Below are 25,230 nucleotides of genomic sequence, written 5' to 3'. Positions count from 1 at the left end.
ATGTAGTTTATGACTATTTAAATAATTGTGTAGGTACATGAATAATAATTAAAATTGTCTTGTAGAATATAATTATTAAGTCATTAAATTTTGTAGTCTATATTAATTAAATAATATATTAATATATAATATGTACCTACGAGCTACCTAATTGTGTACTAAATTTATCCAAATGTATAGAGTATTTAAGTACTTACTCTAAATCCAAGTATCTAGTATCTGGTATCGTGATATTGATTTTTTAGTATCTTGCCCATCCCTGATAATTATTGAAAATATTTTAGCGCCTGTTCCATGTCTGTGGAAAATTTTATCACAATTTTATGCGCAGTGCTATCGAGCTGACACGTCTGTTTATTTAGTCATGGAAACAACAAACAACAGCGAACAAACAAAAAATACGAGAATGCGAGATGGCAATAAATAAATGCGTCGTAATTTTGTACCGAGACACACGAAATGGAGTGGGGGAACCGGTCGGCACGACAACGCGATATGTGTGATTCCATATTTCATTGTAATTTCTCATTAATAGGGCATTGTCGGTGCAGGTTGTTTATTAAGGAGTAACATTTAGGCAATACAATTCACATGTGACCTACATAATATAATATGTTATCTACCTGTATACATATTAGTATATTACATACGTTTAGTAAAAAAACTTTCACTTTCACTATCTTCATTATAATCATCGTCTTCACTACTATCTTCTGTACTACTATTACAGTGGCGTCCCTAGACCCTTATATAGGAGGGGGGGGGCGAACTTCATACAATGCAATATATATAAAAACCAACTAACTACTATGTATTTTACTTGGTTCAACTAGGGGTATGTAATTTAATATAGGGCATCCAGGATTGGCATGGTTATGAATACAAAAATACAGTGAAATCATTAAAGTCAAAAATTTTGACTTTTATGGAAAAACTAAGTATAATTAACAGAGTCACAGTATTAAAATCAGATTTTAAAATTTGCACATCATAATATGTAGGTTCTTTACATGTTATTCAGGGCATTACAGAATACAATCGGTTCTGTGTTGATTTGGTAAAGCGACTAGTTAATAATTATATTATTATAAGTAGGTATCTAATGGAATTTTGGTATGAATATTCATGAGTGCCAAATCAGTAAAACGTGCTTGCCCCATTTGATTTCTCAACCAAGTTTTCATTCTAATAAGCATAGAAAAGCAAGAAAATAATTATTAAGCAAAAACAAAACTATGTACAAAAGCTTAATGAATGAATCAGTCTGTACCTAAAGTATATTAATTTATAGTTTATGATGAACATTTTTCTAATTTTTAGTTTAATAAATTTAGTTATTATGTAAAAATTATTAAGTAAAATTATGTCTAGTTCAATAAATAATAAAACTGGGTTTGAAAATTCATTTGCATTAAAAAGCAATAGAATAGGTAGATACAAAGAAAATAATAAAAAAATATTATAAAAACTGAATATCTTTAGGGCCACCAAATTACAACGAGATAGCAGCTGCCTTATGATAACATTTGTATTTTGGAGTAATAACATTCGTTTTTTTTTGGTCTGATATTAGATTTTACAGCGTACTTTTATATTTTTTCTAGTGTGATATTTTAACATATACTACTAAAATTTGAAGAAAAAAAAGAAAATACCACGGAGAGGTGACTGCCCCATTCGCCCCCTCCCTCTTGAGAAGCGCCCTGTACTATTATTGGTATTGTGATGATTGATATTATTATTGACATTAAGGGTGTCGGTGCCGGTCATTTATTAAGGAGTAAAATGTAGGCAATTCAATTCACATGTTACCTATAATCTACCTGTATACATATTATATACGTTTAGTAAAAATACTGTCGTATGGACTGAGTTCTTGCTACATTACCTCTATTTTGGTTTATTTGTACAACATTATAACTGTCCTCATCTGTAGAACTATTACTTTCAATATTTTCATTATGTTATAATCATCATGTTCACTACAATATTCTGTGCAACTATTATTGTTATCGTTATGATTGATATTATCAGAGGTAGGCAAGTTAATGATAATAATTAACTATGCCAAGTTAAGTTAATTCAATTAAAGTGCCTTCAGTTAAGTTAAAAGCAAACAAAAAAATAAACTTAACTGGATAAGTGTTGGAGAAAAAACCAAAAAATCATCTGCATAAGATAACAGCTAATTAATTCAAAATTTATCGAGATAAGATAAAATATAACATAATTTTTTTTTATCTTGATAAAGATAAAAATATACATACATTTATCTAGATAAAAAGTAGATCATTTTTTTTTTAATTCTATTATAAATAATGTAATTTATTAGTAATTACTAATTAGATAATATTTATTAATTACTAAATCCTTTATGTCATTTCTCAACTAAAATAATATACAATTTAAATTTTTAATACGACTTGAATAAAAATAATTTTCGACACGTATCGTTGGAATTAAAAACAATAGTTTTTGACAAAAAAAGACGTTGCAGAGAGGCCATTTAAAGTTAAGATAGAAAATAAAATTAACTTAACTCAGTAAAAAAAGTTTTTTTCAAGTTACAATATTTTTAAGTCAAAATATGCCCTAGTATTTTGTTATACATAAAGATTTATCAAGACGTTTAACACTGTGTAAAAAAATTAGATTATTATAAGTTTTAATTAAAAAATAAATGACCAAAATCGAAAAAGAGTCAACGAATCAGTATTGTTTAGTGGATTATGCATGACACGAAAAGAAAATTAACGTAACTGCGCGACAATGATAAAAAGTTAAGTTACATCAATAAAAATTTTAACTGAATAAGTTAATAAGTTAAAAATAAAAATATTGAACTAGTTAGTTAAAAAGTTAAAAAAAATTAACTTTTTAACAAGTTAATGCCTAACTTTGGATATTATTGACATTAATGGCATTGAAGTTTTGTTTAAAAAGTAATTTCGGGTTGTGTTTGGAAAATAAAGTCATAATGATAACATAATAAATACTACCAATAACAAAATATAAAACTATAATAATAATAATAATAAATGCTAATAATAATTCAATAATTGTAAAGTAATAAACGAGTAATCAATGAAGAAATACATTTATATTGAAAATATTACGTTTACAGATCGGTGTGTATAGTAATACAAAATATTTAAATATTATATATAGTCAATAATTCAGTATTATACATGGTTTCAATATACAGGTTTATTGCATATCGACTCGGATTGTTATCATCAGAAACAAAATGACCGCGTAAAGGGATATCACAGATATACATTTTTCTTATCATCAAAAAAATACGCTGACAATAGCTAACAAATTCAAAATCCCGCGCGTATATACTTGATTATTATTGGCTCCCTTTACACTGCCATTTTTATTTTTATCATCAAATATTTGATTGAGAAGGGGTATATATGCAATAACCTTGTATATTCAACCATGGTATTTTACAATAATTAATACTGAAGACAATGACACTTCAGTGTTGGGCATGCGAGAGTTGGCCCCGATGGCGTATCTGCCGTGTCTGACTCGAAATGAAGCTCACGAGGCTTTGGACAAGATGCCGCTTGACTGCGAAAAGAAATCGTTTGGTGGGTTTCAGAAATTCACTGTTCACCTTTCCCGACCGGTCCAACTTTGCCGGTACGAAATATCCTTTGGAATGGATATAACCAAAATCGGTAAAAATATAATATTATGATAATAATATATTAATATGTCTTTTATGTTAAGTAAAAATGTAAAAATATCAATAATTGTGACGATTTACTCAACGACTATAATATTATACATGCGGAATATTATTATTACTAATAACTTATAATATATATAATATACATATTATTTGGTTCAAAAAATGTTATTTCTACCTATCACTTAATACCAAAATTTTTATCCATAAAAAGCAACTATAGTCTGTACATAATTTACTATAAAATCAAATAATCACTTAAGCATTTAAACAGCCATAGTTCAATAACATAATTCATGTAACGAGTACTATTAATTTTTCATATAAAATTAAAAATTTTCTTAGTTTTTATCTATAATTATCAATAAAATTTTATTCGTTGGGCCAATAGGAAATGCTTGACCTTTGCTTGAACTGACCTTAAATATTTGTTATGCAAAATAATATATTATACGAATATGTTAAGTTGTTTTACATCAGATATTAATTCATAATATTTAGTTTTAGTTAAATGTGTACTATTAACATTTTTTTTTTAATGCAATTTCTAGATTTTTTAAATATTGCTCTTCCATGTTAATAAATTTAATTTAAATACCATACATTAATTTAGCAAACGCCGAACACGATACTTAATAACACTACAACACGACACGACTATCGACTGCGCTATACTAAATAGTATTAAAAACCCATATTTTGTACGATTCAATGATTAAGAAAATAATTATTGTAGAATACCAAAAAGGTAAAAGCGATTAACCGATAAGCTGTTAGCTTAACACAATAAAAAAAAAAAATTCACTTAGCAAATATTAAAATAAAAGCTCAAGTTACAATAATGTGCAATTTACTATGGGCAAACTGTACTTGGACCGATCGAAGTGTATCCCTGCCCGGCCAAAATAGTAATTTAATGCATTGCCTAAAAACATCGGCCAAAGTATACATAGACCGGGCAATGTAAACATTGCCCGAAAGTCTACTTTGCCCGTAACATATATATATATATATATATATATATATATATATTATAATTATACAATAATATGTTGGTCTTTATACGTTTGAATTTCATAAACTGTAAAATTAAAAATGTCTAAAAAATCAAACATAACCAAGTCCTCATATGACTTTGTACCTATTAAAATAGAAATCGGATATAAATTCTGACGAGCCAAGTTTTATCAATTAAACCATTAGTTGGCCTTGGTAAATCGGATACGAGAGAATGGCATAATTTAATATAAATGTAAACACATGGCATAATTCAAAATGATCGGTACGTGCAGTGGCTTGTAAATTTACTGATGAGTGATGTTTAAAATTTCTTCCAAAATTCCAGTAACTGTGACCTCAGCAGAGAGGTCATTTTCAAAACTGACTCAATAATAATTATTTAGGAAATTCCACTTCTCAAAACAGACGTTGTTGTTATCAATAGTATGGAAAAAAAACTGAACTGAATAACTAGATTTAGAAGAAATAACTAACTATTTTGCAAATGCTATATCCAGGAAAAACATTTTTTTTATTAAAATAATTATGTCTGTATATTATTATTAAAGACAATCAATTTTACTATAAATATTTATGATTTTACATTTATATGCTATATTATATAAATTCTATTCTATACAATAAAAAAATATCTAGGTTAATACCGATGTCTGATGTGTACCAGTTATCCATTGTTTATTTAGAAAATGTTCAGATTCAAAAATAATGGGTCCACAGATTAAATTTGCACCGGAGCCCATCTAATTCTATCTACGGCACTGTATGTCGTACATAAAATTGACATTATACCTACTGTGTTGCGGCTAGTACATAAAAAATAAACAAAATATTATGTGTAATATATTATTAATACCACCAATGCTGCTGGCTACTAATATTATTATTATTATTATAACAAGAAGCTGGTCTATCGTTGACGACGATTGTGCCTATACACTGTGTAAATGTTTAATCGAATATAATTAGTTTATTTATATTGTAATATTTCGACAGTGAATTGTTTTAATAATTGTATCCAATAAGTCTTTAATTTTTTTTTAAGTTTGGAATTTATATGGTGTTTAAAGTAAAGTAAAGTAATGTTTTTAACTATTAATTTCATTATTTTTTCTCGACTTAAAATAGCTGCCAACACAGTACTTAGTGCGCTAAGTTTCACGCTTGAAGTGATATTCTGTCAACCAATTAAGATGTGGCTGCAGGTCGTAGTTATGCAAAAGCTATAGTTTTAGTCAGATTCTGTTTTACTCGCGATAATATTACTTAACTTAATGAAAATTAGTTATACAATTATTATAGGTGCACTTAGGATAAATTCGATAAGCCCGATTTATTCAAAAACAGCTTTTAGTTAAATAATTTACCAGTGGAAAGCCCCATGGGCCATGGGCTCGTTATATTATGTAATGTATACATTATATATTATGTATACAAGACTAAATTCCTTTCAAAATCAAAATCCTAAAACCACATAAAACATTTACCTATTATCTTTATCTATATACTTTAGGCATTTTTATCCATTATGTTTATCTACATAATATTTTAGTTATCTACTAGCTCATATACTAAGGATACCGATAATCCCAACTGATCTGCCAATCCAATTTCAACGACTTCAATTTCCGGTAACAACATCTTTCGCGTTAACTATAAACAAATTTGAATTAGTAGGGATCGAAATACGAAAAGAATGTTTAACTCACGGTTAACTATATATATGTTTGCCTATCGCGGGTCGGAGCTCCTGAAAATCAATTTATTTTGCTGCCACAAAATAAAACAACATCAAATATCGTTTAGAGGGAATCTCTGGCTCAATAAATTTAATAGCTTTTGTTTTGTAGTTATGATCCTAAAAAACTCATTAAAATAATAATATCCAAACTTTCTTTATAATGTTCTCTTATTAATTAGTAAACCGACGTAAAAAAAGGGCTTATATTTCTGTAATTGTGTATGTATTAAAATTTATAATTTGTGAAATTGATGTTGAATTTACACATATTCTATATCTACACATATTTAAATCTACACAGTGGTGAAATTTAATGTTGTAAATATTAATATATAAATAAGAAATAAAATAAGAAATTTGTTGGTAAAATTGTATAATTGTTTCAAATATATGGCGATAGCAAATCATTGCCGTGTCAGCTAGAATGTTAGTAGGCAGTGGCGTGACGAAGGATTTTATTTGAGGCACGTGCCTCAGCTTTTAAGGGTGGTGGGTATCCTGGAGACTAGGAGCATTTAAAATATAGTAAATACTAAATAATTTATTAAGTACATACTAAGACAGTAAGACTGAGAGCCAATCATTCTCAGATACCATTTATGTAAATAAGTAATTATTTATATATAAGTATTTATAATTACTAATATAAATTATTGTGCCTCATAAGTTAATGAAGTTCGCCACGCCACTGGTATACGGCAACGTTCTTTCTTGCGGAATGCTAAAGAAAATTAATTTATAGATAAATATTATACTATAACAAGTTTTAAATAATATTCACGTTTTCAACTTACAGTTATGCAGATGGATGTCGATAGGTTTAGGAACAACATCAGTTACGGAATTGTTCTAATGAATTCAAACTTGCATAATAAATTATTATAATATTGCTATGTAGGTACGGTTAGTTCTTGTTCAATATTAAATTAATTAAGTAGATACTATATTAATATGATAATATAGTCTATAAATTCTTTTTTTACTGTGCTTTCATATTCAATACACAATAACTTATAACTTACATTATTGGATTGGACATAGCAATGTCGAGTTGAGATACCTGTCTATAAACACATTTTCAATTTTCCCTAACCCGTAACTCCATTGTACGTTTTCAAACACTATATACATTTAAAATATAAATTGTTGATCCACATAAATAATAACAGTTAATATTTAATCTGAACAATGTACAAAACCTCATTTTTATCGATGTTTTTTGGTAGATGTAACATTATTTTGGAGCTATTGTTTTGCCCACTTCCAGTATTTTATCCATACATATATCTGCTTTTATTCCTTCATCTATGAGGGGCATATTAGATAGCATTTTTAAAACGTCTATATTAGAATTGTTCATTTTTGTGTTCGTGTTCACAGTTGAACTATGAATGAACATAATATTATCCAGATCACCTCCAAACCCACCCAGAGATTGTATTAACGAGCCTAATTATTATAATAAATCAATAAACAGAAAATGTGTATACCTGTATATGTAATAATAAATAGTTACATACCTAGAATATAAACTATTAAATTTAAATTTAAATTCCTAGTAGTTTATAAGTACAGAAATTAAACACATTGTTTTGACTAGACTATTTTGTTTAAGATTTAGCAGTATTTTGTGACACTTTAAGATCGATTCGACCGTTTATAATTTCTTATTATTTTCATTATAATTTATTAGTTAATGAAATCTATATAAACTATACAATACTATATTATTGCTATAATTTCTATAAACATTAGCTGTTATTTATACAACTCATAGAAAATATAGTTGTTAATATTGTAAAGGAGATCCCGATTGTTTTAGTCCATTATTTTTTGATTAACTCTGAAAATCCCCCTCCTAATCCCTCCACTGTGGACCTATGATTTTTGTTATAATATAGAAGGTATCTTGGTCGCAAGTGGATTGAATCAGTAGCAACGCCACTGATCCTTACCCTTTTGCTTAAGCAGCATCACCATCTTCACGGTGTACCTTCGTTCGATGCTGCCACCCTTACCCCAGCCATCCTATCTAATTACGTAAGGGTGGTCAAATGATCCATGTTGTTAAAGATTTGGGATCTTATACTGTAAGGAGCTTAATACTGTAAGGAGCTTAATATATAATTTTAACACCACAGATCACTTGAGATTTACTGCTAGGTTTTACATAAAATATACTACTTTTTTTTTAGAATTTTCCAATCCATAAACTGAAACAATTTACACTGCATTTGTAAAATATTATCGTCGTAACGCTCTTTTCACTTTTTGAATTTTTTTTTTTTCATTTTCTTATCTATAACATGAAAATAATTTACGTATATTATAATATTATTTATAAAAAAAAAAAAAAATACTTACAATTTTAAATAAAACAACACTCGAAACAAATAATTTCTTACTGATCCATCGTTATTTTGTCATATCATCTTTTTTCATGTGATTTTTTATGAATGTGTAGTAAATAAGGTGTTGAAAATCCTTGATTGCATAATTTACACGTATACGGTTTTGTGTGAGTGTGCACTAAGTTATCGTGGTATTTCAGATATTGTTTGCTAGTAAACGTCGAATTACATTTTGTACAATGTACAGTGTTATCTTCTACGCTATGATTTGTATTGATGTGTCTGGTTTTGGCATGAATAGTGCTAAATTTAGAACCACATATATCACAGACATGCTTCACTTTATCATGAACAGTTCGTATGTGTCTCTTAAGGATATCTCGCCTGTTGAATACCTTGTCGCATTTTTCACATGTGTAAATGGGTATCATATGGGAAGCAATGTGTCTCGATAACCAACATTTGAATAAAAACATTTTTCCGCACATATTGCAAGTAAAAACATCGTCTCTGGGCGTCTCATCTTCGGGGCAGTGTTCTTCACTGGAGTTTGAATTTGTCATTAGGCAACCGGCACCTTGTTCATTCACTTGAAAATGTCCAATACCTTTATATTCACATGAATGACACATACAGTCTTTGTTATCTTCTCCGAAATAATGTGGGCCGTAAGATACTGTTATTTCTTCTCCGCGTTTGATTTTTTTATTGGCTTTTACTATTGCACTGGTACTTCCTAATGAAAAAATATCTGTATTTGCTTCGCAGTCGTGATTTAAGAATGCGGCAGGGCCGAGCCACAGTTTTGTTTCGCCTGTTTGTAAGGATTTCACGACTGAATAATCTCTTATTCCATCAGAAAAAAAATCATCAGTAACAGGTGCCATTGAACCGTATAATTCTGTTATAAGGTTGTTCATGTAAATGGTTTTCTTAGCTTACTACTTTGACGCCGAAATCTTCGTCTCTTGGGTATCTATAAGATTTCTGATATTCAAACGGCGAAAGAGATCCAAGAGATTCTATATACCTATTTCTGTCTTTGGAATTGTAATAGATTCTTGTCCGTCCTGGAGGAAATGCATACTGGCATTACGCCTGATTTATGTGTAGCAAAGCCGAGAATTGGATCCAAATTTTCTCGTACGCAAATGTCATCTACAGTGCATAGAATTTTGGCTTTTTGATTAACTAGTGTCATTTTAATAAAATGAAAATATACTATATTGTAAATTATTAAAAAAATAAAATTAATTAATTATTTAAAAAAAATCCTGTGTTAGGAATTATAATAATGATAAAGTATTTTTGTCGACAGTGACTTGTTACTATGGTTCAAAATTAATGGTTACTAAAACCAAATTTAAAAATATAAATATAGTGGTTTTATACTTTCTGTGGTATTATATTTACAGAGGGATAAAAACTATGATGGTATTATACTTACGGTGGTATTTAATTAGAAGAGGGATAAAGTATATAGTGGGATATGATATGTGATGGTATTATACTTACTGTGGAATTATATGTACGGTGGTATAAAATATATTGTGGGATACAATATGTAGTGGGATATAATACCACAGTAAGTATAAAACCACTACATATTACATCCCACTATATATTTTATCCCTCGAACGATTCGACCGTTTAATAGGCGTGTAACACCAAAAAACTAATTCTTGCCACCGCATTTAAAAATATAAATATGTAGCCAATACTCCCCCCTTTGAAAAAATTCGTAGAAATTTTTTATTTCCTAATACGTACTTAAAATATTTAAATTCACAATTGTTATTACCTTAACCAGTGTTAGTGGGCATTAACAAAAATTTCTACGAATTTGACAACATATTTATATTTTTAAATGCGGTGGCAAGAATTAGTTTTTTGGTGTTACACGCATATTAAACGGTCGAATCGTTCTCAAAGTGTCACAAAATACTGTTAATGCCCACTAACACTAAACTAAATTATATTCAAACGTAGATGAAGATTCTGGCATATTGAGTGTACTATCTAACAGTGATCGAATTTTTGGCGTTAAAATTGGTGTGTTGACAATTGATCCTATTGTTGAATTAGTTTGTGTTGGTATTTGAATATAATAGATTTTGGCGACGATGTATTAGTATAGTATAGTAGTATTTATAGTATGACGATGTGGAATGAGTACCCGAGTGTAACCAATTTATTCAAAATGTTCTAGAATGTAGCGCAAGCATAAACCTTCATAATCAGAAATCCAGGAAAAATGTATATATTTGTTACCTCCTTTCGAATAAGTTGTTGGGGCAACACTGAAATCTATACCACAAATTTTACAATTTTCTTTCATGAAATTGTTTTTGTAGAATAGTCTTGTTGTTGCATAAATCCCAGCATTGTGTATAGTGCATAGTGCATTACCTTTGCCATGATCGATGAACGCAGAGACGTGACAAGAAATAGTATGTATGGCTCGTGCGGGAAGGCAATTTCAGTCTTGGGTGAAATGCGGCCCTTATCTGCGGCTCGGGCACACACGTCGCCCGCGACTGAAATAGTTCAAATCCCGGCCTTGTTACAGAATATTTTAGTATTGTATAAACCTACTTCAATTACGTTATATATTATTTTGACGCATAGACTCTATGTCGTCAGTGTCATAGAAACCACGGTTCATTGCCCCAGTGCCCCACGCCTCAACGGGGCCAATACTTAAAATAATATTAATAAATTATAGTACCTATAATAATATATTTTAAAAATATCATAATATGGTGAGTACTTCACACGATATAGCTGCTATATTATCTAGTATCAACTTGACGTAGTTGTTTTATGTATCTATATTATGTTGTTTATACGGTGGAACATTACTATATATTTAAGGCACACTCGTTTGAAATAATGAAATGTCAAAATGTCGAATATTATATTAGTAAAATAATGATAATGCTGTTTGTTGTTATATGACGGGTCTATAACCCGGTTAACATTTTATAGACTATGTGAGACAACTTGCTAAATTTCAATACTTGGTACAATTACACTATAGATTTACTGGATTTAATGAAATGGTGAATACGTTTGAATTTCATAAACTGTAAAATTAAAAATGTCTAAAAAATCAAACATAACCAAGTCCTCATATGACTTTGTACCTATTAAAATAGAAATCGGATATAAATTCTGACGAGCCAAGTTTTATCAATTAAACCATTAGTTGGCCTTGGTAAATCGGATACGAGAGAATGGCATAATTTAATATAAATGTAAACACATGGCATAATTCAAAATGATCGGTACGTGCAGTGGCTTGTAAATTTACTGATGAGTGATGTTTAAAATTTCTTCCAAAATTCCAGTAACTGTGACCTCAGCAGAGAGGTCATTTTCAAAACTGACTCAATAATAATTATTTAGGAAATTCCACTTCTCAAAACAGACGTTGTTGTTATCAATAGTATGGAAAAAAAACTGAACTGAATAACTAGATTTAGAAGAAATAACTAACTATTTTGCAAATGCTATATCCAGGAAAAACATTTTTTTTATTAAAATAATTATGTCTGTATATTATTATTAAAGACAATCAATTTTACTATAAATATTTATGATTTTACATTTATATGCTATATTATATAAATTCTATTCTATACAATAAAAAAATATCTAGGTTAATACCGATGTCTGATGTGTACCAGTTATCCATTGTTTATTTAGAAAATGTTCAGATTCAAAAATAATGGGTCCACAGATTAAATTTGCACCGGAGCCCATCTAATTCTATCTACGGCACTGTATGTCGTACATAAAATTGACATTATACCTACTGTGTTGCGGCTAGTACATAAAAAATAAACAAAATATTATGTGTAATATATTATTAATACCACCAATGCTGCTGGCTACTAATATTATTATTATTATTATAACAAGAAGCTGGTCTATCGTTGACGACGATTGTGCCTATACACTGTGTAAATGTTTAATCGAATATAATTAGTTTATTTATATTGTAATATTTCGACAGTGAATTGTTTTAATAATTGTATCCAATAAGTCTTTAATTTTTTTTTAAGTTTGGAATTTATATGGTGTTTAAAGTAAAGTAAAGTAATGTTTTTAACTATTAATTTCATTATTTTTTCTCGACTTAAAATAGCTGCCAACACAGTACTTAGTGCGCTAAGTTTCACGCTTGAAGTGATATTCTGTCAACCAATTAAGATGTGGCTGCAGGTCGTAGTTATGCAAAAGTTATAGTTTTAGTCAGATTCTGTTTTACTCGCGATAATATTACTTAACCTAATGAAAATTAGTTATACAATTATTATAGGTGCACTTAGGATAAATTCGATAAGCCCGATTTATTCAAAAACAGCTTTTAGTTAAATAATTTACCAGTGGAAAGCCCCATGGGCCATGGGCTCGTTATATTATGTAATGTATACATTATATATTATGTATACAAGACTAAATTCCTTTCAAAATCAAAATCCTAAAACCACATAAAACATTTACCTATTATCTTTATCTATATACTTTAGGCATTTTTATCCATTATGTTTATCTACATAATATTTTAGTTATCTACTAGCTCATATACTAAGGATACCGATAATCCCAACTGATCTGCCAATCCAATTTCAACGACTTCAATTTCCGGTAACAACATCTTTCGCGTTAACTATAAACAAATTTGAATTAGTAGGGATCGAAATACGAAAAGAATGTTTAACTCACGGTTAACTATATATATGTTTGCCTATCGCGGGTCGGAGCTCCTGAAAATCAATTTATTTTGCTGCCACAAAATAAAACAACATCAAATATCGTTTAGAGGGAATCTCTGGCTCAATAAATTTAATAGCTTTTGTTTTGTAGTTATGATCCTAAAAAACTCATTAAAATAATAATATCCAAACTTTCTTTATAATGTTCTCTTATTAATTAGTAAACCGACGTAAAAAAAGGGTTTATATTTCTGTAATTGTGTATGTATTAAAATTTATAATTTGTGAAATTGATGTTGAATTTACACATATTCTATATCTACACATATTTAAATCTACACAGTGGTGAAATTTAATGTTGTAAATATTAATATATAAATAAGAAATAAAATAAGAAATTTGTTGGTAAAATTGTATAATTGTTTCAAATATATGGCGATAGCAAATCATTGCCGTGTCAGCTAAAATGTTAGTAGGCAGTGGCGTGACGAAGGATTTTATTTGAGGCACGTGCCTCAGCTTTTAAGGGTGGTGGGTATCCTGGAGACTAGGAGCATTTAAAATATAGTAAATACTAAATAATTTATTAAGTACATACTAAGACAGTAAGACTGAGAGCCAATCATTCTCAGATACCATTTATGTAAATAAGTAATTATTTATATATAAGTATTTATAATTACTAATATAAATTATTGTGCCTCATAAGTTAATGAAGTTCGCCACGCCACTGGTATACGGCAACGTTCTTTCTTGCGGAATGCTAAAGAAAATTAATTTATAGATAAATATTATACTATAACAAGTTTTAAATAATATTCACGTTTTCAACTTACAGTTATGCAGATGGATGTCGATAGGTTTAGGAACAACATCAGTTACGGAATTGTTCTAATGAATTCAAACTTGCATAATAAATTATTATAATATTGCTATGTAGGTACGGTTAGTTCTTGTTCAATATTAAATTAATTAAGTAGATACTATATTAATATGATAATATAGTCTATAAATTCTTTTTTTACTGTGCTTTCATATTCAATACACAATAACTTATAACTTACATTATTGGATTGGACATAGCAATGTCGAGTTGAGATACCTGTCTATAAACACATTTTCAATTTTCCCTAACCCGTAACTCCATTGTACGTTTTCAAACACTATATACATTTAAAATATAAATTGTTGATCCACATAAATAATAACAGTTAATATTTAATCTGAACAATGTACAAAACCTCATTTTTATCGATGTTTTTTGGTAGATGTAACATTATTTTGGAGCTATTGTTTTGCCCACTTCCAGTATTTTATCCATACATATATCTGCTTTTATTCCTTCATCTATGAGGGGCATATTAGATAGCATTTTTAAAACGTCTATATTAGAATTGTTCATTTTTGTGTTCGTGTTCACAGTTGAACTATGAATGAACATAATATTATCCAGATCACCTCCAAACCCACCCAGAGATTGTATTAACGAGCCTAATTATTATAATAAATCAATAAACAGAAAATGTGTATACCTGTATATGTAATAATAAATAGTTACATACCTAGAATATAAACTATTAAATTTAAATTTAAATTCCTAGTAGTTTATAAGTACAGAAATTAAACACATTGTTTTGACTAGACTATTTTGTTTAAGATTTAGCAGTATTTTGTGACACTTTAAGATCGATTCGACCGTTTATAATTTCTTATTATTTTCATTATAATTTATTAGTTAATGAAATCTATATAAACTATACAATACTATATTATTGCTATAATTTCTATAAACATTAGCTGTTATTTATACAACTCATAGAAAATATAGTTGTTAATATTGTAAAGGAGATCCCGATTGTTTTAGTCCATTATTTTTTGATTAACTCTGAAAATCCCCCTCCTAATCCCTCCACTGTGGACCTATGATTTTTGTTATAATATAGAAGGTATCTTGGTCGCAAGTGGATTGAATCAGTAGCAACGCCACTGATCCTTACCCTTTTGCTTAAGCAGCATCACCATCTTCACGGTGTACCTTCGTTCGATGCTGCCACCCTTACCCCAGCCATCCTATCTAATTACGTAAGGGTGGTCAAATGATCCATGTTGTTAAAGATTTGGGATCTTATACTGTAAGGAGCTTAATACTGTAAGGAGCTTAATATATAATTTTAACACCACAGATCACTTGAGATTTACTGCTAGGTTTTACATAAAATATACTACTTTTTTTTTAGAATTTTCCAATCCATAAACTGAAACAATTTACACTGCATTTGTAAAATATTATCGTCGTAACGCTCTTTTCACTTTTTGAATTTTTTTTTTTTCATTTTCTTATCTATAACATGAAAATAATTTACGTATATTATAATATTATTTATAAAAAAAAAAAAAAATACTTACAATTTTAAATAAAACAACACTCGAAACAAATAATTTCTTACTGATCCATCGTTATTTTGTCATATCATCTTTTTTCATGTGATTTTTTATGAATGTGTAGTAAATAAGGTGTTGAAAATCCTTGATTGCATAATTTACACGTATACGGTTTTGTGTGAGTGTGCACTAAGTTATCGTGGTATTTCAGATATTGTTTGCTAGTAAACGTCGAATTACATTTTGTACAATGTACAGTGTTATCTTCTACGCTATGATTTGTATTGATGTGTCTGGTTTTGGCATGAATAGTGCTAAATTTAGAACCACATATATCACAGACATGCTTCACTTTATCATGAACAGTTCGTATGTGTCTCTTAAGGATATCTCGCCTGTTGAATACCTTGTCGCATTTTTCACATGTGTAAATGGGTATCATATGGGAAGCAATGTGTCTCGATAACCAACATTTGAATAAAAACATTTTTCCGCACATATTGCAAGTAAAAACATCGTCTCTGGGCGTCTCATCTTCGGGGCAGTGTTCTTCACTGGAGTTTGAATTTGTCATTAGGCAACCGGCACCTTGTTCATTCACTTGAAAATGTCCAATACCTTTATATTCACATGAATGACACATACAGTCTTTGTTATCTTCTCCGAAATAATGTGGGCCGTAAGATACTGTTATTTCTTCTCCGCGTTTGATTTTTTTATTGGCTTTTACTATTGCACTGGTACTTCCTAATGAAAAAATATCTGTATTTGCTTCGCAGTCGTGATTTAAGAATGCGGCAGGGCCGAGCCACAGTTTTGTTTCGCCTGTTTGTAAGGATTTCACGACTGAATAATCTCTTATTCCATCAGAAAAAAAATCATCAGTAACAGGTGCCATTGAACCGTATAATTCTGTTATAAGGTTGTTCATGTAAATGGTTTTCTTAGCTTACTACTTTGACGCCGAAATCTTCGTCTCTTGGGTATCTATAAGATTTCTGATATTCAAACGGCGAAAGAGATCCAAGAGATTCTATATACCTATTTCTGTCTTTGGAATTGTAATAGATTCTTGTCCGTCCTGGAGGAAATGCATACTGGCATTACGCCTGATTTATGTGTAGCAAAGCCGAGAATTGGATCCAAATTTTCTCGTACGCAAATGTCATCTACAGTGCATAGAATTTTGGCTTTTTGATTAACTAGTGTCATTTTAATAAAATGAAAATATACTATATTGTAAATTATTAAAAAAATAAAATTAATTAATTATTTAAAAAAAATCCTGTGTTAGGAATTATAATAATGATAAAGTATTTTTGTCGACAGTGACTTGTTACTATGGTTCAAAATTAATGGTTACTAAAACCAAATTTAAAAATATAAATATAGTGGTTTTATACTTTCTGTGGTATTATATTTACAGAGGGATAAAAACTATGATGGTATTATACTTACGGTGGTATTTAATTAGAAGAGGGATAAAGTATATAGTGGGATATGATATGTGATGGTATTATACTTACTGTGGAATTATATGTACGGTGGTATAAAATATATTGTGGGATACAATATGTAGTGGGATATAATACCACAGTAAGTATAAAACCACTACATATTACATCCCACTATATATTTTATCCCTCGAACGATTCGACCGTTTAATAGGCGTGTAACACCAAAAAACTAATTCTTGCCACCGCATTTAAAAATATAAATATGTAGCCAATACTCCCCCCTTTGAAAAAATTCGTAGAAATTTTTTATTTCCTAATACGTACTTAAAATATTTAAATTCACAATTGTTATTACCTTAACCAGTGTTAGTGGGCATTAACAAAAATTTCTACGAATTTGACAACATATTTATATTTTTAAATGCGGTGGCAAGAATTAGTTTTTTGGTGTTACACGCATATTAAACGGTCGAATCGTTCTCAAAGTGTCACAAAATACTGTTAATGCCCACTAACACTAAACTAAATTATATTCAAACGTAGATGAAGATTCTGGCATATTGAGTGTACTATCTAACAGTGATCGAATTTTTGGCGTTAAAATTGGTGTGTTGACAATTGATCCTATTGTTGAATTAGTTTGTGTTGGTATTTGAATATAATAGATTTTGGCGACGATGTATTAGTATAGTATAGTAGTATTTATAGTATGACGATGTGGAATGAGTACCCGAGTGTAACCAATTTATTCAAAATGTTCTAGAATGTAGCGCAAGCATAAACCTTCATAATCAGAAATCCAGGAAAAATGTATATATTTGTTACCTCCTTTCGAATAAGTTGTTGGGGCAACACTGAAATCTATACCACAAATTTTACAATTTTCTTTCATGAAATTGTTTTTGTAGAATAGTCTTGTTGTTGCATAAATCCCAGCATTGTGTATAGTGCATAGTGCATTACCTTTGCCATGATCGATGAACGCAGAGACGTGACAAGAAATAGTATGTATGGCTCGTGCGGGAAGGCAATTTCAGTCTTGGGTGAAATGCGGCCCTTATCTGCGGCTCGGGCACACACGTCGCCCGCGACTGAAATAGTTCAAATCCCGGCCTTGTTACAGAATATTTTAGTATTGTATAAACCTACTTCAATTACGTTATATATTATTTTGACGCATAGACTCTATGTCGTCAGTGTCATAGAAACCACGGTTCATTGCCCCAGTGCCCCACGCCTCAACGGGGCCAATACTTAAAATAATATTAATAAATTATAGTACCTATAATAATATATTTTAAAAATATCATAATATGGTGAGTACTTCACACGATATAGCTGCTATATTATCTAGTATCAACTTGACGTAGTTGTTTTATGTATCTATATTATGTTGTTTATACGGTGGAACATTACTATATATTTAAGGCACACTCGTTTGAAATAATGAAATGTCAAAATGTCGAATATTATATTAGTAAAATAATGATAATGCTGTTTGTTGTTATATGACGGGTCTATAACCCGGTTAACATTTTATAGACTATGTGAGACAACTTGCTAAATTTCAATACTTGGTACAATTACACTATAGATTTACTGGATTTAATGAAATGGTGAATACGTTTGAATTTCATAAACTGTAAAATTAAAAATGTCTAAAAAATCAAACATAACCAAGTCCTCATATGACTTTGTACCTATTAAAATAGAAATCGGATATAAATTCTGACGAGCCAAGTTTTATCAATTAAACCATTAGTTGGCCTTGGTAAATCGGATACGAGAGAATGGCATAATTTAATATAAATGTAAACACATGGCATAATTCAAAATGATCGGTACGTGCAGTGGCTTGTAAATTTACTGATGAGTGATGTTTAAAATTTCTTCCAAAATTCCAGTAACTGTGACCTCAGCAGAGAGGTCATTTTCAAAACTGACTCAATAATAATTATTTAGGAAATTCCACTTCTCAAAACAGACGTTGTTGTTATCAATAGTATGGAAAAAAAACTGAACTGAATAACTAGATTTAGAAGAAATAACTAACTATTTTGCAAATGCTATATCCAGGAAAAACATTTTTTTTATTAAAATAATTATGTCTGTATATTATTATTAAAGACAATCAATTTTACTATAAATATTTATGATTTTACATTTATATGCTATATTATATAAATTCTATTCTATACAATAAAAAAATATCTAGGTTAATACCGATGTCTGATGTGTACCAGTTATCCATTGTTTATTTAGAAAATGTTCAGATTCAAAAATAATGGGTCCACAGATTAAATTTGCACCGGAGCCCATCTAATTCTATCTACGGCACTGTATGTCGTACATAAAATTGACATTATACCTACTGTGTTGCGGCTAGTACATAAAAAATAAACAAAATATTATGTGTAATATATTATTAATACCACCAATGCTGCTGGCTACTAATATTATTATTATTATTATAACAAGAAGCTGGTCTATCGTTGACGACGATTGTGCCTATACACTGTGTAAATGTTTAATCGAATATAATTAGTTTATTTATATTGTAATATTTCGACAGTGAATTGTTTTAATAATTGTATCCAATAAGTCTTTAATTTTTTTTTAAGTTTGGAATTTATATGGTGTTTAAAGTAAAGTAAAGTAATGTTTTTAACTATTAATTTCATTATTTTTTCTCGACTTAAAATAGCTGCCAACACAGTACTTAGTGCGCTAAGTTTCACGCTTGAAGTGATATTCTGTCAACCAATTAAGATGTGGCTGCAGGTCGTAGTTATGCAAAAGTTATAGTTTTAGTCAGATTCTGTTTTACTCGCGATAATATTACTTAACCTAATGAAAATTAGTTATACAATTATTATAGGTGCACTTAGGATAAATTCGATAAGCCCGATTTATTCAAAAACAGCTTTTAGTTAAATAATTTACCAGTGGAAAGCCCCATGGGCCATGGGCTCGTTATATTATGTAATGTATACATTATATATTATGTATACAAGACTAAATTCCTTTCAAAATCAAAATCCTAAAACCACATAAAACATTTACCTATTATCTTTATCTATATACTTTAGGCATTTTTATCCATTATGTTTATCTACATAATATTTTAGTTATCTACTAGCTCATATACTAAGGATACCGATAATCCCAACTGATCTGCCAATCCAATTTCAACGACTTCAATTTCCGGTAACAACATCTTTCGCGTTAACTATAAACAAATTTGAATTAGTAGGGATCGAAATACGAAAAGAATGTTTAACTCACGGTTAACTATATATATGTTTGCCTATCGCGGGTCGGAGCTCCTGAAAATCAATTTATTTTGCTGCCACAAAATAAAACAACATCAAATATCGTTTAGAGGGAATCTCTGGCTCAATAAATTTAATAGCTTTTGTTTTGTAGTTATGATCCTAAAAAACTCATTAAAATAATAATATCCAAACTTTCTTTATAATGTTCTCTTATTAATTAGTAAACCGACGTAAAAAAAGGGCTTATATTTCTGTAATTGTGTATGTATTAAAATTTATAATTTGTGAAATTGATGTTGAATTTACACATATTCTATATCTACACATATTTAAATCTACACAGTGGTGAAATTTAATGTTGTAAATATTAATATATAAATAAGAAATAAAATAAGAAATTTGTTGGTAAAATTGTATAATTGTTTCAAATATATGGCGATAGCAAATCATTGCCGTGTCAGCTAGAATGTTAGTAGGCAGTGGCGTGACGAAGGATTTTATTTGAGGCACGTGCCTCAGCTTTTAAGGGTGGTGGGTATCCTGGAGACTAGGAGCATTTAAAATATAGTAAATACTAAATAATTTATTAAGTACATACTAAGACAGTAAGACTGAGAGCCAATCATTCTCAGATACCATTTATGTAAATAAGTAATTATTTATATATAAGTATTTATAATTACTAATATAAATTATTGTGCCTCATAAGTTAATGAAGTTCGCCACGCCACTGGTATACGGCAACGTTCTTTCTTGCGGAATGCTAAAGAAAATTAATTTATAGATAAATATTATACTATAACAAGTTTTAAATAATATTCACGTTTTCAACTTACAGTTATGCAGATGGATGTCGATAGGTTTAGGAACAACATCAGTTACGGAATTGTTCTAATGAATTCAAACTTGCATAATAAATTATTATAATATTGCTATGTAGGTACGGTTAGTTCTTGTTCAATATTAAATTAATTAAGTAGATACTATATTAATATGATAATATAGTCTATAAATTCTTTTTTTACTGTGCTTTCATATTCAATACACAATAACTTATAACTTACATTATTGGATTGGACATAGCAATGTCGAGTTGAGATACCTGTCTATAAACACATTTTCAATTTTCCCTAACCCGTAACTCCATTGTACGTTTTCAAACACTATATACATTTAAAATATAAATTGTTGATCCACATAAATAATAACAGTTAATATTTAATCTGAACAATGTACAAAACCTCATTTTTATCGATGTTTTTTGGTAGATGTAACATTATTTTGGAGCTATTGTTTTGCCCACTTCCAGTATTTTATCCATACATATATCTGCTTTTATTCCTTCATCTATGAGGGGCATATTAGATAGCATTTTTAAAACGTCTATATTAGAATTGTTCATTTTTGTGTTCGTGTTCACAGTTGAACTATGAATGAACATAATATTATCCAGATCACCTCCAAACCCACCCAGAGATTGTATTAACGAGCCTAATTATTATAATAAATCAATAAACAGAAAATGTGTATACCTGTATATGTAATAATAAATAGTTACATACCTAGAATATAAACTATTAAATTTAAATTTAAATTCCTAGTAGTTTATAAGTACAGAAATTAAACACATTGTTTTGACTAGACTATTTTGTTTAAGATTTAGCAGTATTTTGTGACACTTTAAGATCGATTCGACCGTTTATAATTTCTTATTATTTTCATTATAATTTATTAGTTAATGAAATCTATATAAACTATACAATACTATATTATTGCTATAATTTCTATAAACATTAGCTGTTATTTATACAACTCATAGAAAATATAGTTGTTAATATTGTAAAGGAGATCCCGATTGTTTTAGTCCATTATTTTTTGATTAACTCTGAAAATCCCCCTCCTAATCCCTCCACTGTGGACCTATGATTTTTGTTATAATATAGAAGGTATCTTGGTCGCAAGTGGATTGAATCAGTAGCAACGCCACTGATCCTTACCCTTTTGCTTAAGCAGCATCACCATCTTCACGGTGTACCTTCGTTCGATGCTGCCACCCTTACCCCAGCCATCCTATCTAATTACGTAAGGGTGGTCAAATGATCCATGTTGTTAAAGATTTGGGATCTTATACTGTAAGGAGCTTAATACTGTAAGGAGCTTAATATATAATTTTAACACCACAGATCACTTGAGATTTACTGCTAGGTTTTACATAAAATATACTACTTTTTTTTTAGAATTTTCCAATCCATAAACTGAAACAATTTACACTGCATTTGTAAAATATTATCGTCGTAACGCTCTTTTCACTTTTTGAATTTTTTTTTTTTCATTTTCTTATCTATAACATGAAAATAATTTACGTATATTATAATATTATTTATAAAAAAAAAAAAAAAATACTTACAATTTTAAATAAAACAACACTCGAAACAAATAATTTCTTACTGATCCATCGTTATTTTGTCATATCATCTTTTTTCATGTGATTTTTTATGAATGTGTAGTAAATAAGGTGTTGAAAATCCTTGATTGCATAATTTACACGTATACGGTTTTGTGTGAGTGTGCACTAAGTTATCGTGGTATTTCAGATATTGTTTGCTAGTAAACGTCGAATTACATTTTGTACAATGTACAGTGTTATCTTCTACGCTATGATTTGTATTGATGTGTCTGGTTTTGGCATGAATAGTGCTAAATTTAGAACCACATATATCACAGACATGCTTCACTTTATCATGAACAGTTCGTATGTGTCTCTTAAGGATATCTCGCCTGTTGAATACCTTGTCGCATTTTTCACATGTGTAAATGGGTATCATATGGGAAGCAATGTGTCTCGATAACCAACATTTGAATAAAAACATTTTTCCGCACATATTGCAAGTAAAAACATCGTCTCTGGGCGTCTCATCTTCGGGGCAGTGTTCTTCACTGGAGTTTGAATTTGTCATTAGGCAACCGGCACCTTGTTCATTCACTTGAAAATGTCCAATACCTTTATATTCACATGAATGACACATACAGTCTTTGTTATCTTCTCCGAAATAATGTGGGCCGTAAGATACTGTTATTTCTTCTCCGCGTTTGATTTTTTTATTGGCTTTTACTATTGCACTGGTACTTCCTAATGAAAAAATATCTGTATTTGCTTCGCAGTCGTGATTTAAGAATGCGGCAGGGCCGAGCCACAGTTTTGTTTCGCCTGTTTGTAAGGATTTCACGACTGAATAATCTCTTATTCCATCAGAAAAAAAATCATCAGTAACAGGTGCCATTGAACCGTATAATTCTGTTATAAGGTTGTTCATGTAAATGGTTTTCTTAGCTTACTACTTTGACGCCGAAATCTTCGTCTCTTGGGTATCTATAAGATTTCTGATATTCAAACGGCGAAAGAGATCCAAGAGATTCTATATACCTATTTCTGTCTTTGGAATTGTAATAGATTCTTGTCCGTCCTGGAGGAAATGCATACTGGCATTACGCCTGATTTATGTGTAGCAAAGCCGAGAATTGGATCCAAATTTTCTCGTACGCAAATGTCATCTACAGTGCATAGAATTTTGGCTTTTTGATTAACTAGTGTCATTTTAATAAAATGAAAATATACTATATTGTAAATTATTAAAAAAATAAAATTAATTAATTATTTAAAAAAAATCCTGTGTTAGGAATTATAATAATGATAAAGTATTTTTGTCGACAGTGACTTGTTACTATGGTTCAAAATTAATGGTTACTAAAACCAAATTTAAAAATATAAATATAGTGGTTTTATACTTTCTGTGGTATTATATTTACAGAGGGATAAAAACTATGATGGTATTATACTTACGGTGGTATTTAATTAGAAGAGGGATAAAGTATATAGTGGGATATGATATGTGATGGTATTATACTTACTGTGGAATTATATGTACGGTGGTATAAAATATATTGTGGGATACAATATGTAGTGGGATATAATACCACAGTAAGTATAAAACCACTACATATTACATCCCACTATATATTTTATCCCTCGAACGATTCGACCGTTTAATAGGCGTGTAACACCAAAAAACTAATTCTTGCCACCGCATTTAAAAATATAAATATGTAGCCAATACTCCCCCCTTTGAAAAAATTCGTAGAAATTTTTTATTTCCTAATACGTACTTAAAATATTTAAATTCACAATTGTTATTACCTTAACCAGTGTTAGTGGGCATTAACAAAAATTTCTACGAATTTGACAACATATTTATATTTTTAAATGCGGTGGCAAGAATTAGTTTTTTGGTGTTACACGCATATTAAACGGTCGAATCGTTCTCAAAGTGTCACAAAATACTGTTAATGCCCACTAACACTAAACTAAATTATATTCAAACGTAGATGAAGATTCTGGCATATTGAGTGTACTATCTAACAGTGATCGAATTTTTGGCGTTAAAATTGGTGTGTTGACAATTGATCCTATTGTTGAATTAGTTTGTGTTGGTATTTGAATATAATAGATTTTGGCGACGATGTATTAGTATAGTATAGTAGTATTTATAGTATGACGATGTGGAATGAGTACCCGAGTGTAACCAATT

The 25,230-nt window shown here is 29.5% G+C and overlaps 3 protein-coding genes across 3 annotated transcripts; all 3 read right to left on the bottom strand.

Annotated features, from left to right (window-relative positions):
- Positions 1–8,886: 8,886 nt before the first annotated feature.
- On the bottom strand, positions 8,887–9,729 carry LOC132936923 (PR domain zinc finger protein 5-like). The gene has a single exon (XM_061003738.1). The coding sequence runs from the start codon at positions 9,727–9,729 to the stop codon at positions 8,887–8,889; it is 843 nt and encodes a 280-aa protein (XP_060859721.1).
- Positions 9,730–16,000: 6,271 nt separating this feature from the next.
- Positions 16,001–16,843, bottom strand: LOC132936913 (PR domain zinc finger protein 5-like). The gene has a single exon (XM_061003727.1). The coding sequence runs from the start codon at positions 16,841–16,843 to the stop codon at positions 16,001–16,003; it is 843 nt and encodes a 280-aa protein (XP_060859710.1).
- A 6,272-nt stretch (positions 16,844–23,115) lies between these two features.
- On the bottom strand, positions 23,116–23,958 carry LOC132936905 (PR domain zinc finger protein 5-like). Its single transcript, XM_061003718.1, has one exon. The coding sequence runs from the start codon at positions 23,956–23,958 to the stop codon at positions 23,116–23,118; it is 843 nt and encodes a 280-aa protein (XP_060859701.1).
- Between the last annotated feature and the right edge of the window lie 1,272 nt (positions 23,959–25,230).

Source organism: Metopolophium dirhodum, chromosome 1 (genome assembly GCF_019925205.1).
Source record: "Metopolophium dirhodum isolate CAU chromosome 1, ASM1992520v1, whole genome shotgun sequence".
NCBI lineage: Eukaryota > Metazoa > Arthropoda > Insecta > Hemiptera > Aphididae > Metopolophium > Metopolophium dirhodum.
The sequence above is the reverse complement of the archived record's forward strand: the minus strand, read 5'-3'. Positions and strand labels throughout refer to the sequence as shown.